This window comes from Lactuca sativa, chromosome 4 (genome assembly GCF_002870075.4).
Source record: "Lactuca sativa cultivar Salinas chromosome 4, Lsat_Salinas_v11, whole genome shotgun sequence".
NCBI lineage: Eukaryota > Viridiplantae > Streptophyta > Magnoliopsida > Asterales > Asteraceae > Lactuca > Lactuca sativa.
In genome coordinates, this window is record NC_056626.2 from 246,830,146 (window position 1) to 246,844,333 (window position 14,188).

General features: G+C 32.0%; 1 protein-coding gene across 4 annotated transcripts; it reads left to right on the plus strand.

Moving 5' to 3' along the window:
• Positions 1-1,353: 1,353 nt before the first annotated feature.
• On the plus strand, positions 1,354-4,955 carry LOC111911430 (uncharacterized). 4 transcript variants are annotated; one of them, XM_023907205.3, is made up of 11 exons: positions 1,354-1,491; positions 1,598-1,709; positions 1,841-1,892; positions 1,989-2,028; positions 2,120-2,205; positions 2,704-3,337; positions 3,799-4,021; positions 4,162-4,297; positions 4,370-4,464; positions 4,553-4,676; positions 4,750-4,955. In XM_023907205.3, exons 2-11 carry the CDS (start codon positions 1,618-1,620, stop codon positions 4,816-4,818), a joined length of 1,551 nt encoding a protein of 516 aa, XP_023762973.1. In that variant the 5' UTR covers positions 1,354-1,491; positions 1,598-1,617; the 3' UTR covers positions 4,819-4,955. The 4 variants fall into 4 exon arrangements, with proteins under 4 accessions (XP_023762973.1, XP_023762974.1, XP_023762975.1 ...); XM_023907206.3 differs by having other exon boundaries at positions 4,165-4,297; XM_023907207.3 differs by lacking the exons at positions 1,354-1,491; positions 1,598-1,709; positions 1,841-1,892 and having other exon boundaries at positions 2,120-2,210; positions 2,339-3,337.
• The last annotated feature ends 9,233 nt before the right edge of the window (positions 4,956-14,188 follow it).

The following is a 14,188-nucleotide window of genomic DNA, read 5'->3' on the forward strand; positions in this document are numbered from 1 at the left end:
TATGGCCCAACGAGGCCCATTGAAGGTAAACTAAATCCATTTGAAGCCCATTATGGCCCAAAATGTTAAGTTTCGTGAAAATGGGTCCAATTAGAGCCCATTTAAGAGTTCTAAGCCCACAATAGTTAATTTAGAAGCTTATTGGTCCATTAGGCCCAATAAGGAAATCCTAGTCTATAATGGACTTAAATCGGGATTTTTAGGGTTTCCAATGTTTTGTTGACCATTTGAAGTGTTTGCATAGAGTGTTTGATGGAATTTTGTTGTCATTGAATAAACATCATGCATGTTTTCAAGTTTTAGTCACAAATGTCGTCATTGTTAATGTTTACAAAAAGCATTAAAATTCCTAGTTGTGACAGTTTTGGTCATGAAATTTAAAAGATTGTACTTGATGTAAACAATGGAGGTTGTATTATATTATGCATGGTGATGATGATGTTATGTTTCATTTATATTCACTGTAATGATATTTCAAGATGAAGTCACACACAAGCCCCTGGACGTTTCCACCGTTTGGTTCGGGGGTGTGACACAACACCAAAAGACCTATTTCCATCTGAATGATTTTCCTTGACAAATCGATGAATACCACTTTCCATAACATTATTAACAACAAACAATTATATTTTGTTGGGAGACATACTAGTAACAAAATTAAGAAAATATCCGACATCACTACTGTCAAGAATCTACATAACTACATTTAATGTAGAACATTGAAAAGATAAACATATTTGGTTAGTGAAGCAACCAACGTAATTAACCAAACGGAGTTGATATCATTGCTTATATCTACACCAAAACATGTATAGTCTGGAGAAATATATTGCGTAGATCCCTTGATACGCTGCCATTTGCCTCCACTAGAAATTGACACTCGAAAAAATCTTGTATATATACTCATTCTGGAAGGTGTAAGGAAAGTATCAAACACATAAATAAATATGTTAAATATATGGAACAATACACACAAATACCCTAATTTTAACTCTCTGGAAAAACACTTTGGAATCTAAGACCATTCCGGACTACACTTTTTCAGTCTGGAATGCACTGGGTGTCAAATTCCAGACATAATTCCTACCAACCATTAACAACTTCGGAACAATAATAAATACTTTGGAATAAGACATTCCGAAGAAAAATATCATTTCTAAAAAAAATATATATATATTTTTATAAATAAATTGGTTTATAAAGATTAGTTTACTCAATTTCTACCGGAGAAAGACCAAATGCACCACAAAAAACATCTTTTGAGCATTATGCAAATTAAAAAAAAAAAAAAATTATAACGATTATCCCAAACCATATTTGCCGTTTGTTTAACTTGCTCTAATTTCTTATGCTTTAAAATAATAATGACCATGTATCTGCATCCAACGTGGTGCAGAGGCCGTAGGGTTTTATTGAGGTTTTAGTTGGAACATAAAAACGACGAGGCGAAAAAAGGGTTCGCACTTCACAGTTCAGACCAAACCAGATTCGGTAAAATCTCCCTCACTTCCAATAACAATAACATGTCATATATCTCCCTGTATATCATCCCCCTTTTTTCTTTTCTTCTTTGTATAACATCGATTACTTCATACAGAACACCCAATTCTCCAACTTATGGCAGACGGCGATCATAAAGGCGAACTTGAAGACTCTCCAGCAATTATAGCACTTGGATCCCTCCTTAAGCTCACCGAAATCCACTTTTGGTATGATTTAGTGTTTTACCTAAAGAATTTGATGGATGTGAAAAGGGTATTTCTAATTTCATATTTCCAATACATGGTGGAAACTTAGTTATGTCGATATTTATGCCTAATTGTTATCTGTGTTGTTACAGGGTCGATCTTTATACCGGGATGCCATATGATTCAACTTATCTAGAATGTAAAGTAAGTTTGTTTCTTCATTTAATCCCTCCATTTCTTAGTAAGGTCGATAGTTCTTGAATATGGAAGTTGATTGAACTTAACACTTTTGTCATGCAGGAAACAGCCATGGATGAAGCCATTAGCTCAAGCAAGACAGGTTCTGATTTGATACAATGTTGGGATATTTTATGCTTGTTATGTTCTAACAAAAATGCAATTTCATGATTATATCTTGTTGTGTGTTTCAGAAAGTAGTTCTGTATCTGTTGAGACTGAATTGTCTAGGCAGATGAATGAACTAGGGCTTCCTCTTTCCTTCTGCACAAACAAGGAGGTAAGGTATATCTTTTTTGCATGATTCTTTTTGTTTCTTTGTGGTTAAATCAATCATCAATTCATGTTTTTTTAGAATGATTTGTTGTTTCCTTTGTTGCAATTTTGTCTGGTGGCTATTGGACACTATCTAGGAGACATTGCAATCACATTTCCTTAACTTGGAGGCATTCATAACCATATTCAAATCACAAAGGTGAAAAGGTTAACCAAATTTTTTCAACTTGAGGTGAAGAGACTTGTTAGTTGTCACACACACACACACACACTGATTTTGCTATCTTGGCAATCTTTATTTGCTAAATTTTGTTTCATGATGTATGTATTTTTCTTTTATCTGTAATTAGTTAGCTTGTTGAAATGATACAAGGTTAATCAATAAGTTAAGGGGTTCATACTTCATAGTTCTCACTTTATATCCATGTAGGAATGTTTATTACTTATTACAAACTAACTACTGTTTCCTTTATTTACAATGATGCTTAATTCGGTTTTCCAGAAGAGAAATGGAAAGGTCAGAGGAAATAGAAAGTATGTCAACAAGAAAGTTTTGCATACACATGAAGAAACTAGAGATGAAGCTTCTTTAAAAGATGACATGCAAATGGAAGCTACTCCAGAACATGTTAATGGTGGAACTTGTAGTGATATGATTGTTGATGACAAAAGGGAGAATCCAAAAGATGAAAGGATTGATGATACAATTGATAGTGGAAGAAATGATGAATCTGGAGATTGGATGATATATTGGGATGAGTTTTATGAAAGAAACTACTATTACAATAGTAGAACACATGAGTCAACATGGGAACAACCTCCAGAAATGGCATACTTAGATTCTGTTTATGTGTTAAATGAGATGAAAGAGATGGTGTTTAAAATAGATGATGAAGCTTATGCTATTAAAAATGATATCAAAGAGGAAAATTCAGGTGTTTTGCAACATGATTGTAGGCTTTCAACTACTCTTTCTGATGATAAATTAAATGAACTTTTGAGTAGCAAAGAAGATGATGGAAATATGCATCTCACACCAAAGAAATTGTATACTGAAGCTGATGATGTTGTTTACAAAAGAAAAAAGAAAGTGAAACGAACAAAGGCACACAAGAAATCATCTGTTGACAATAAAGGTTTCTTTTACTAAGCACGTAATTGACTTTTAAACCTGATTAAGGTGACAAAATGACAAAAATGCCACACCTTTATAGGCAATAATAAGAAATAAACTGAAAGTATTGTAATAGAAAGAAGAGTTAATCTCATAATAGACCTTATATTTTGTGTCTTTTCCGGATTAAACCTCTACTTTAGTTTTTTCTTGAAAAAACACCTTGCATTTTTTTTGTTCTTCATTTTTTTTCCCATCTGACCCTTTTAGTCATTTTTTTCCGAAGAAAAACTTTGTAAAATGTGAGGGCTTTTTCAAGAAAAACTAAAAAACTTGAGTGTTTATTTGGAAACAGTTAGAAGGTTGAGGGGTTTTTTTCAGAAAAAAAGAGGGTTTCTTGCTTTCTTTCATTTATAATACACAAACAAATGGAAAGAAATGTAGTTATTTCTTGCATTTAGCACTTTATTTTTTTTTCCACAGAGGTTGAATTTGAGGTGTCAATGGATCCAATTATTAGCAAGTATTGGTGTCAAAGATACTTGCTTTTTTCAAAATATGATGAGGGAATAAAAATGGATGAAGAAGGTTGGTTTTCTGCAACTCCGGAATGCATAGCACGGCATCACGCATTCCGATGTCGGAATGGAATCATTGTTGATTGTTTTACTGGAGTTGGTGGGAATGCCATCCGATTTGCATCAAAGTAAGTTCAATTTTACTCGGTTTCTATAAAATCTTTATACCCTTTCCATAAATAGCAATGTACTTTCATTTATCTGTTTTTTATAATTAATTTCTATAAAAGTTAAATAATATATATATTTTTTTTTTACTTAATTTCAGCAGCATCCACACAATTGCAATTGATATTGATCCAAAGAAGATCGAGTATGCTCAACATAATGCATCCATTTATGGAGTCAAACATCTTATAGAATTTATAACAGGCGACTCTTTCATTTTAGCCCAAAACTTAAAGGTACCAAAGTGTAATATTTACATTCCTTTTTTTTTTTTTTTTTTTTTTTGCATCTAACCTTTTAAATTATAGGCAGACACTGTGTTCTTGTCTCCACCCTGGGGTGGGCCCCACTATGCTAAAGCAAGAAACTTTGACATCATCACTATGCTCAAGCCACATAACGGGTTTCACTTCTAGCTATTTTGCTTTTTTATTTTATATTTAAATGCTTCAAAATTGAAATACTAATGTACTTTTGTTGACTTATAATAGACAATTTCTCTTCAATGTGGCGAAACAAATAGCTCCAAGAATCGTTATGTTTCTTCCAAGAAATGTTGACATCAATCAACTAGCTGAGCTGTCACTTTCTGTTAATCCTCCATGGAAACTTGAGGTAACTTTACTTTTGTATATGATTGAATGAATATATATGTAGTGATAATAATTGTATATGATTGATTTTTTAGGTTGAAAAGAACTTTTTAAATGGCAACTTGAAGGCTATTACTGCCTACTTCACGGATCCATCATTGTGATATTTAAATGTTGTAGATTTTGTATATGAAAATTTAAACATGTGTTGGTATTTTTATCTGATTATGAATATTCAATATACAAGCATTGGATTATAAATATTCAATAGAGATGGAAGGTTTTATGTTTGCTAACCAAAGGTCATACAGTCTACTAATTTCAAAATGAATACTATTAATTATTGATGGAAAGATATTAGTCTAAAAAAATTCAATGAAATTATTATAGATCAAATCATATAAAAGCTAAAATTAGATTTATACAAATAAATTGAAGTTTGGATGTTATCTTTTGATTGATTTTGAAAACAATCTAACAGAAGGCTTTTTCTCATCATCAAAAATAAAACGTAGATTTTATTTATTTATTTTTGGAACATTAAGATATATTTTTAGAGCACTAATAAGAAGCAAGATAGAATTGCAAAAACTATAGAAATAATTACAAAACTACAGATCTTAGATCTTAAACTTGTAATGATGAAAAATACATAAAGGTTTACAATATTTAAAAGAGGATCACAACATTTTTTCTAGTAAGCTTCTTTGACTCGACTCTCGAGTTATGTGAAATCAATGCTTTGCTTGAACCGTCATCACAATTATAATATAAATTCAATAGAATAACAATATGGGGAGCATGAAAAATTTAAGCTTTATGTTAAAATTCATCATCTAATTATACAAATAGATATATATTCTAATACCCAATTTTCAAATGAACTTTTCATCTTCAAATAAGATTAAATATCCAAAACCAATGCTTTGAATAAACAACGTAACATCCATTTGCAAAATAAAAAAATCTAACGTTAAACCGGAGCCAAGTCATAAAAACCAGCGGAAGTCTCAAAACAGTAATATAATACCGATGTGAATGTACAATCACGTCGTGCCATTCCCTTACACACCTGAACAACCTGAAAACCATTTAACATAACAACGTAAGCATAAAACTTAGTTCTCTAGTATACACCATATTTCAATACACATACAATACATACCACCTAATGGCTCACGACCTCACACCGTTCTCCAGATTCACAGTCTCACATTGTTCTATCAACGCCTGAAGACTCACGACCTCATGGTGGCCCATCAGACTCACAACCTCATGTTGATCCATTAGACTCACAATCTCATTCTGTTTCGTCGACGCCAAAAGACTCATGATCTCATGCCGATCCGTCAGACTTAGTCCTACACTGTTCCGCCAACATGCAATACAAGTCATAAGAACGAATCATACGACCAAACAATCAACAAATAAAGACTAACTAGCTTATTCACATAAATTATATTGAAGTCTCTGCTAATATCGACAAATCGTCTTATGAATGCACAATGGACAATAATATGGATCAATTGTCATCTACCTCACTCACCCGACCTCACTCCAATTGTGTAGGATTTCCTGGCCATACTAACCAATACTTCATTATTGATTTTCTTTCCCAAGGCCAAAAGGATACATACATTACCGTATGTGTCATCATTCTAAATAAAAACTCTGATCAAGAATTATGGAAGCAATTTCCCTTACTAAATGAGAAATTACAAAATAGTTATGAACTATTAAACATAAATGAGAAATTACATACACATGTGCCGAATTTTTTAATTTTTTTTTCTTTGGGCGAACTTTTTATATCCCACAGAACTCCTTGTCGTCTTGTATTTATTGAGGTTTAATAAAATTATAATTAAATTACAATATTACTATAAAAACTAAAAAGTTATTTTATACGTCTTAAAATTGTAAGTAACTAATAAAAAATGAAACTTTGATCATTTTATAAGTTATATGTCTATTTTTAAAACGGTGGATAAAATGATTAAATCGATGGAATCTGTGTGAAGTAGATTGTAAAAAATTTTTAGGGAAAAGAAATCGATGAAAAAGGAACAAAATTGGGTGAAGTGAGATAAATTTTTAGGTGCTAAGGTGAGATTCGTTCTTGTATTGGAAGTTTAAATTCTTTCAAAATCAAATGTTCAACCAACATTTGCAATGGGGTTTGGATTGATCATGTTACTCTTAAAGAGGAGTTTCCTAGAATTTATTTGTTGAAAACTGAAATTTATTTTGCAAGATTACTGACAGATTTATAAATGGGAGATACCGTTGGTCATAGAGAGGGGAGATTTATTATGTCATTTATTCAAAGAACTAAACAATTGTGGGAAATTTTTATGTTATAAGTTAATTTAATTTCTATCATATGAATAAAATGAGAGGTATAAAACTACAAATAATATGTTTTTATATTTACTGGGCCATATGCTTGAACACGCATATCAAAAGTAAAAATGATATGATACATTAATCAATTAGTTTTTTCAAGCATCATAAATGACAACAGTTATGTATACGTGTGGGTATGTATAATAAGTTTCATTGATGGCATGATGGTGTCGACTTTGGACCAACAATAAATGAAAACCGGGCATAGTATCAGTAATGTAGTTAGGTAGCACCATATACTAACAAAAGTAGGACAAGAGAGAAACAAATAGAGTGGTAGGATTGATAGTGTATTCTGATTAGGGATTGGATAATGGGTTTTAAATTAGAATGTCTTTAATTTTCTAGTCCGATTTCGAGTAAAAACGGAACACTGTGAAAGTTGAACCTGGTAGAACCGAGAACCAAACACGGCAATTAGAGGAAATTGATAAGCAACCCTATTATGTGTATTTCGTCTAGTTTTGCTCATTTTTCTTTGAGGCTGCAAACGAGCCGAGCCGAGCCTGACCAAGCCGAGCCTGGTCAGGCTCGGCTCGGGCTCGTTTAAGTTATAAGAGACTCAAGCTCAAGCTCGACTCGATTCAAGCTTTCTTTTTTTGAGCTCGGCTCGAGCTCGTAAAAAATTATACAAGTTCGGCTTGTTTTTGTATAACGTGTCTAAATAAGCTTAAGCTCGATTTGAGCTCGTTAAGAAACTCATTTATTAATACTCTGAATCTCTAATTTCCCAAGTAGTTTTTATTTTAATATATAAAAATAATAATAAATTATATTATATATAGGTTCGTTTAGGCTCACGAGACTAATCGTATATAGGCTTGAGCTCCTTTAATAAACGAGCTTAATATGAAGCTCAAGCTCGACTCTGACTCATTTAAAATCGGCTTCGAATCGAACTTTTGACAATCATTTGCACCCCTACCCTTTATAGATTACTAGGTGGTGGAATCTGCCATCATGAGTGAGTGACTTTTCTTGGGTGGATTCGGTTAAGATGTCAACTTTGCAAAAATCATGTCTCGAAAGGGTTTGCATGATCATGTTTTGGGTTATCTCTATATGTTATTATTACACAAAATTGAATTTCTTCGTTAAAGAATCTTATGTTGGATTTAAATTCTTTGTAATATATTTTTTCAATTTTCTATCTTCTTACTATTTAATAATATCCGTTTGTTTAAAAAAAACAATAATTTAAAGTGATTTAAAAGGTTATTAGGGTTAGTGATATCGACGGATGAGACTTTGTTGGGTTGGTAACAGCCTTGAAGTCATTGTTAAAGGCTATATTTAAATAAAAAATCCTTTTTCTGACTATATATAAAAACTCTATCCAACTCCACATTAAGTTCATAATTTTGTCATTCACTAACCTTGCAAATCATGATTTAATTACAACATTCTAGAAGGTAGTTTTTTGAGTTGCCACGGTGGTTATTAAGGATAATGAGTTTTTTTTTTAAAGGAAACTTATCTAACTAGAGCTTTTGGGTCAGCTCTCGCACACCGATTAATCCCCATTGTAAACATGAGACTATAATGCATCATGCCCTAGAATCAGTTGTTGCATGATAGTAGAAAAAAAAATTATTTTTTTACACTGCGTCTGGAGAAGACAGTGTTGCACGTGCCACTACGTGCCCTGTACTAAAACCGCCTTTGGTTGAGTAGCGCCATAATTTAAACATAGATCAATAGGTTATCCACCATATATCTTTCACATCTTTTACTAAGTTACCATAATGTAAATGATTATTCAGGATAACGAGTTGATTCAAATATCATTTTAATTATCATATTTAGGATTTTAATTTCCAGTTGTGTGTGTGATTTTTTTTTGTAATGACAAATGTTTTTAGTTTTAGTTTTAGTTTTAGGCTTTTTTTTCTAATTTATTAAATTTTTTAATATTTTTTTAAAAACAAAATCGATAGGGTTCAGAGGATTGTAAAAATGAATTTTTTATATAATAGGTTTGGGAAAAATGAAAAATAAAAAAAGAAATATAATGTGCATACGTCAAACGGATGACTACCTCAAGTTCCAACCTTAACTTATTGTGCAACATTGTGTTTGAGGTTTTACAAAAGATAAGTACATTTATTTTAGACGAAAATGATGTATTGATGTATATGTCAATATCTCATGAACGGATTACATGTTGTCGAAATAGAACACTGACTTTAAAATTTAGACATAAATCGAGATATATAAATATACATAAACGTTATCTTTAAGTAATGCACTCTAAGTAAAATATTAAATATAGGGTTGATATAACTGTTTTTACTTTTCACATAAGAGTAATACGACTCCTCCTATAGAAATAACTCGCATAGTAATTCATGATTTATTGGCTTTACGTAGTAGAAAGTAGAAAAGTGAAGTAGTTGTAACTGGGGCCAAGTGGCGTGTTAGTGCAGACAATGCAAAGGGAAATTAAATGCCTGTCACCACACAAGTACGTAGCTGACGCCTGACGGCCTTTGTTTACAAAACTTGTGCTGTGTGTTCACTATTTTGTAACAATTACTTTTATTACGTGGATCCAAAGCCACCGCGTGAACGAGATATTTTGTAACAATTACTTTTATTTTGTTGCCCACTCCCGTTATTTTCCTCATAACACGTATATCGCCAATGAATACCGCTGTCCCTCCAGTTATTACATGTTAAAGGTTTTCGCGTTACTTCCTGTTACAACCATCACATTTGGTAACGACGTTTTTTTTTTGTTTTTTAGTCTAGTAACTCGTGTGGGCGTTGCCCACACCCACCTCTCTTACCGATAAAGTTGCATCCTAACATAGATTTATATATTATAACCAGGTAAAAACCCGTGGAACCCACATGTGTTAATGTTAAATAGAATTTAAAATTTAATTATTTATTAAATAATATATCTTAAGTTAGAAAATTTATATTGTATTTTTTAATAACTTTTTGATTTCTATGTATTTAATTATACAATAAATAGTAAATATTTAATTAGAAATGAAGATTTTTAAAACTCTTGCTTTTTACTATTTCTTAATCGTTTATGATTTTAATTTCGTTAGATTAATAGAAGTTGTTGCTGTTTTCGTCTGTTTTTTTCAAAACTTTACATTGATTTACTGCGTCATATGTTTTTTTAGGCTTACTGACAATAACCTTAAAATCCGTTCAATGATGGTGTTTTTCTTAGGATATGTTTTCTATTTTTACTAAATTTGTGAACTTTAAGTATTTAATTACAAATGTAAATCCACATATTTTATAAAAGTCATTATTTTATATAATGCAACATACGTTTAAGTAACGACAAGTTTAATAAAATATAATAAGTAAGATTAGGTTAAATAGTAACATGTATAATAAATCACACAGGTTATAAAAATGATTGGAATAAAATTTAATAACTAACCAAAGAATGAGTCTCTTGTGCATTTTTGTTCGATAATAGAATTAAAATCAACGAACACAAAACCTTTCATCGGACCTGAAAAATCCTCACATTTTATAACGATGGTTTTCCAATTTAAAGTGATGGTCTGTTTCTGACCCGTAGCACTAAAACCATTTTTGACAGACATCATGTTGGGTTTTATAATGATATATATATATTTGACCTTCCTTTAAAAGATCACTAAATCTGAAAAAACTTTGATTGAAAACACGAGAATGATATTTTGTTCCCTGTTAAATTAAAAAAAACTATTAATTACTTGAAACGTATGTAATATTTAGTGGGATATTAAAAAAAACAATATAACCAACCTCCTCGTCCATTATGATCATTTCAATTGATAAAACTGTATTATTCTTGATAAAGTTCCACATCTTTACCATCCGCACTTTGATATGTAAATCATCATCAATGCGTTCAATGTTTTTTGAGGTAAACTTTATTACCTATATTCATTTCCTGCAATATAATACTATTAATGATTAAAAATAGTTATGAAACATCATATATTTATTAAATTTTATTAATTGAAACACAAATCATTTTGTTTACATTTTATATTGAAATCGGTGTTGAAAAACAAAATAAATAAATAAATAAATAATGAGATCCGACATTGAAAAAGGTATGAATCTTTGTTAAGTTTCTGTTTTTATACTGAAATTGGTGCTGAAAAACATAAAAAAAAAAATAGGATTCGACATTGAAAAATGTATGAATCTTTGTTAAGTTTGTGTTTCAATAATTTGATTTCATTTGTTAAATTGCGCAAAATAGTAGAAATATTGAATTTTTATTCCTCTTCCCCGTAATGGTAGATGTTAAAAATTAGGATTTGAAGACCACAAATTTCCCATGGGTTTGTAGGAGAAAATATTTATAAAACTTGCAGTTGCCCTAACACAATGAATGATTATAAGTGATAATCATTATGAAAGCATGTAGGAGAAAATATTTAGGCTGGCAGAAGAAGATAATTATATACAACCATATTATGCAAAGATAATTATGATTTTTTGAACAAAGTAGATGCCAACACAATCAAATGTTGATGTCATTACAGAATAAGATACAAATAATGTAGATGAACTAATAGAAGGAAAAAGATGAACATAATACAAAATTATAGAGTAAATAAAAACTAACATTGATGTTATCTTATTTGTTGTTCACAATGAAAGGAATAGCTGAAGACAAATTTTCTGCAGATATAAACCGTACACTCAGGGAAAATAAGAACTTCACTTTATAATAGATATATTTTTTATGGATGTCTTCATAAAAAGGGTAATGATTAAGGAATTCAGAAATTAAATCCCTGATTGTATGGTATAAATATCCGTGTAATCCCTATAATTGTGTTAGAGTAAGTTGAAAAATTGACAAATTAACAAATATATTGATATTAGATATCGATTTTAAAGGGGTTTGAATTTAAATGATATATAATAACAATAATAACATAATAACAATATTTGCATAATAATCATTTGAGCATGATCCATGACTAAAAATTCAAAACTTTCTAAAGGTTAATTTACAGAAAACAAATAGCACATATTAGGGTAAATAACAAATTTGGTCCCTGTGGTCATTATAAAATTTTGACAGTTAAATGTTGAATTTGACGACACTGAGACCAAAATTGATAGGAAATTAAAAAAATAAAAATAAAGAAGGATTGAATTTCAAAAGGATGTTTGTGGAACCAGCAATATGTTTATATTATTTATAATTTATAATTTAGTTATTATATTTCTGATTTTCAAAGTAAGTTGTTATTTTTGTAATTACAAAATTAAATATATAAATACAACATTTTCATCGATCCACATTAATGAACTGAGTTGACTGTTAAGGATCTGAACCACCACATCTAGTGGGGCCATACCCATACCATCACTTGCTTCAACTTCTCCCGCCTATTATTATATCCAACATAAACATATTCAAATTAATCATTTTTTTTAATTTTCAAAGCTGCTTTTTGCATTGCCAAATAAAAAATAAATAAAGATAAATAACCTGATTGACATTAAGAGTTTGAATAATAGACTTTATTTGTTCGATCATTTGTTCCATTTCTCTCTCTATGAATTTAGCCTGCTCATACCTGAAATTTAGCAAATGAAAACAATAAGAAGCGCCTTGTTTGTAATGTGCAAAAGACATAAATGCCCTCGACTCCAGAAACTTACATTGCATCTCTGGTTGAAGTTGCTTCATTATCAAGAAGTAAGCCATGTTCATCTTTGTATATTCACACAACTTCTTCTTCCACACATTGTAAAGACTTGTCAAACTAACAACAACAATTTATTTAATTATTATTATATACCAATTTACAACAACTACCACCCACTGAATCAGTATCATAATCTTCAAAATAACTCTTGCTGATGAGTCTCGATAAGTTCAACTGGCGCTCAAGTTTTGATTTGTAACACCCAGATTCCCAGGTATTATTTTTATTCTTTTATTTTTGAGTGATGTGAGGAGACTCGCCGAGTTGGAGTCTAAACTCGCCGAGTAGGATCGCAGTTTTGCACGCGGGTTCGCGTCTGGACTCGGCAAGTCCAAAAGTGGACTCAGCTAGTCCACGCTGTTTAATGAAACCCTAATTTCCAGGGTTTGAGACATATTTAAAGGGGCTTATGGCCGTCATTTGCGGCCACCAACCCCAGAGAGAAATCCTAAAGAGATCTTGAGCGTTTTGGGAGAGAGAAGAGGCCATTGTTAACCTTTGAAGCATTGTTTGGCAAGGCAAAGGAGATTCTAGCCAAGAGGAGGCAAGGGAGGTGGACATCCTTCGAATTTGGAGCTCAGAGCATCATTTTGGAGGTATATTTTGGCTCCCTTTTCTGTTGTTATGATGAACATGGGGGTTTAGGGTTTCTTGACCCCTTTGTTGGTTAGATTTGATGTCCATTTCGTCCCTATTTGTGATGAGGCTTGAAATAGGATCCATAGAGGTCCAGAGAAGCTTTATTCCTTAAGCTTTATGAGGATTCATGGGAGTTTTAACCAAGGGCTATGAGATATGGGGCTAAAACATCATATAGGAGCAAATAGATGTTGTTTGAGCATTAAGGTTTGGACTTTACGTGATTATCATGCTTGGGGAGGCCAGATCTATGATTGTATGGAACAGATCTGACCTTAGAAGTGAGTTTGAGTTTATGCATGGCATGAACTCGCCGAGTCTGAAGAACAGACTCGGGGAGTAGTATGAAGTTTTCCCGTAATCACTCAGTGAGTGGTCTTGCTGAGTTAAGGGAGTGATTCAGTGAGTCAGGGTGAGTCGGGGGAGGGGGGACTGAGTCAAGCCGGAACTCGCCGAGTTGTTTTTGAGACTTGGCGAGTTGAGTCGTGGTGTCCCCACGATTCATGCCAGGTGGAACTCGTCGAGTCAGAGAAGTACTCGGCGTGTCAAGAGAGGATCCAAGAGAGTCAGTGGACACGTATAGACTCGCCGAGTCGCCCTAGTGCACTCGCCGAGTCTGGTCAAAGTTGACCGTTGACCTTGTTGACCTTTAGGGTTGAGTGCAATTGTATTTATGAGTGTATTACTTTGTGTGATTAGGCGGGGGCTAGATCACGTTTATTCCGAGACAGATATTTACCGAGACATCGAGGTGAGTCTTCTCACTATACTTACCTAGAGTGGTATATTGTGT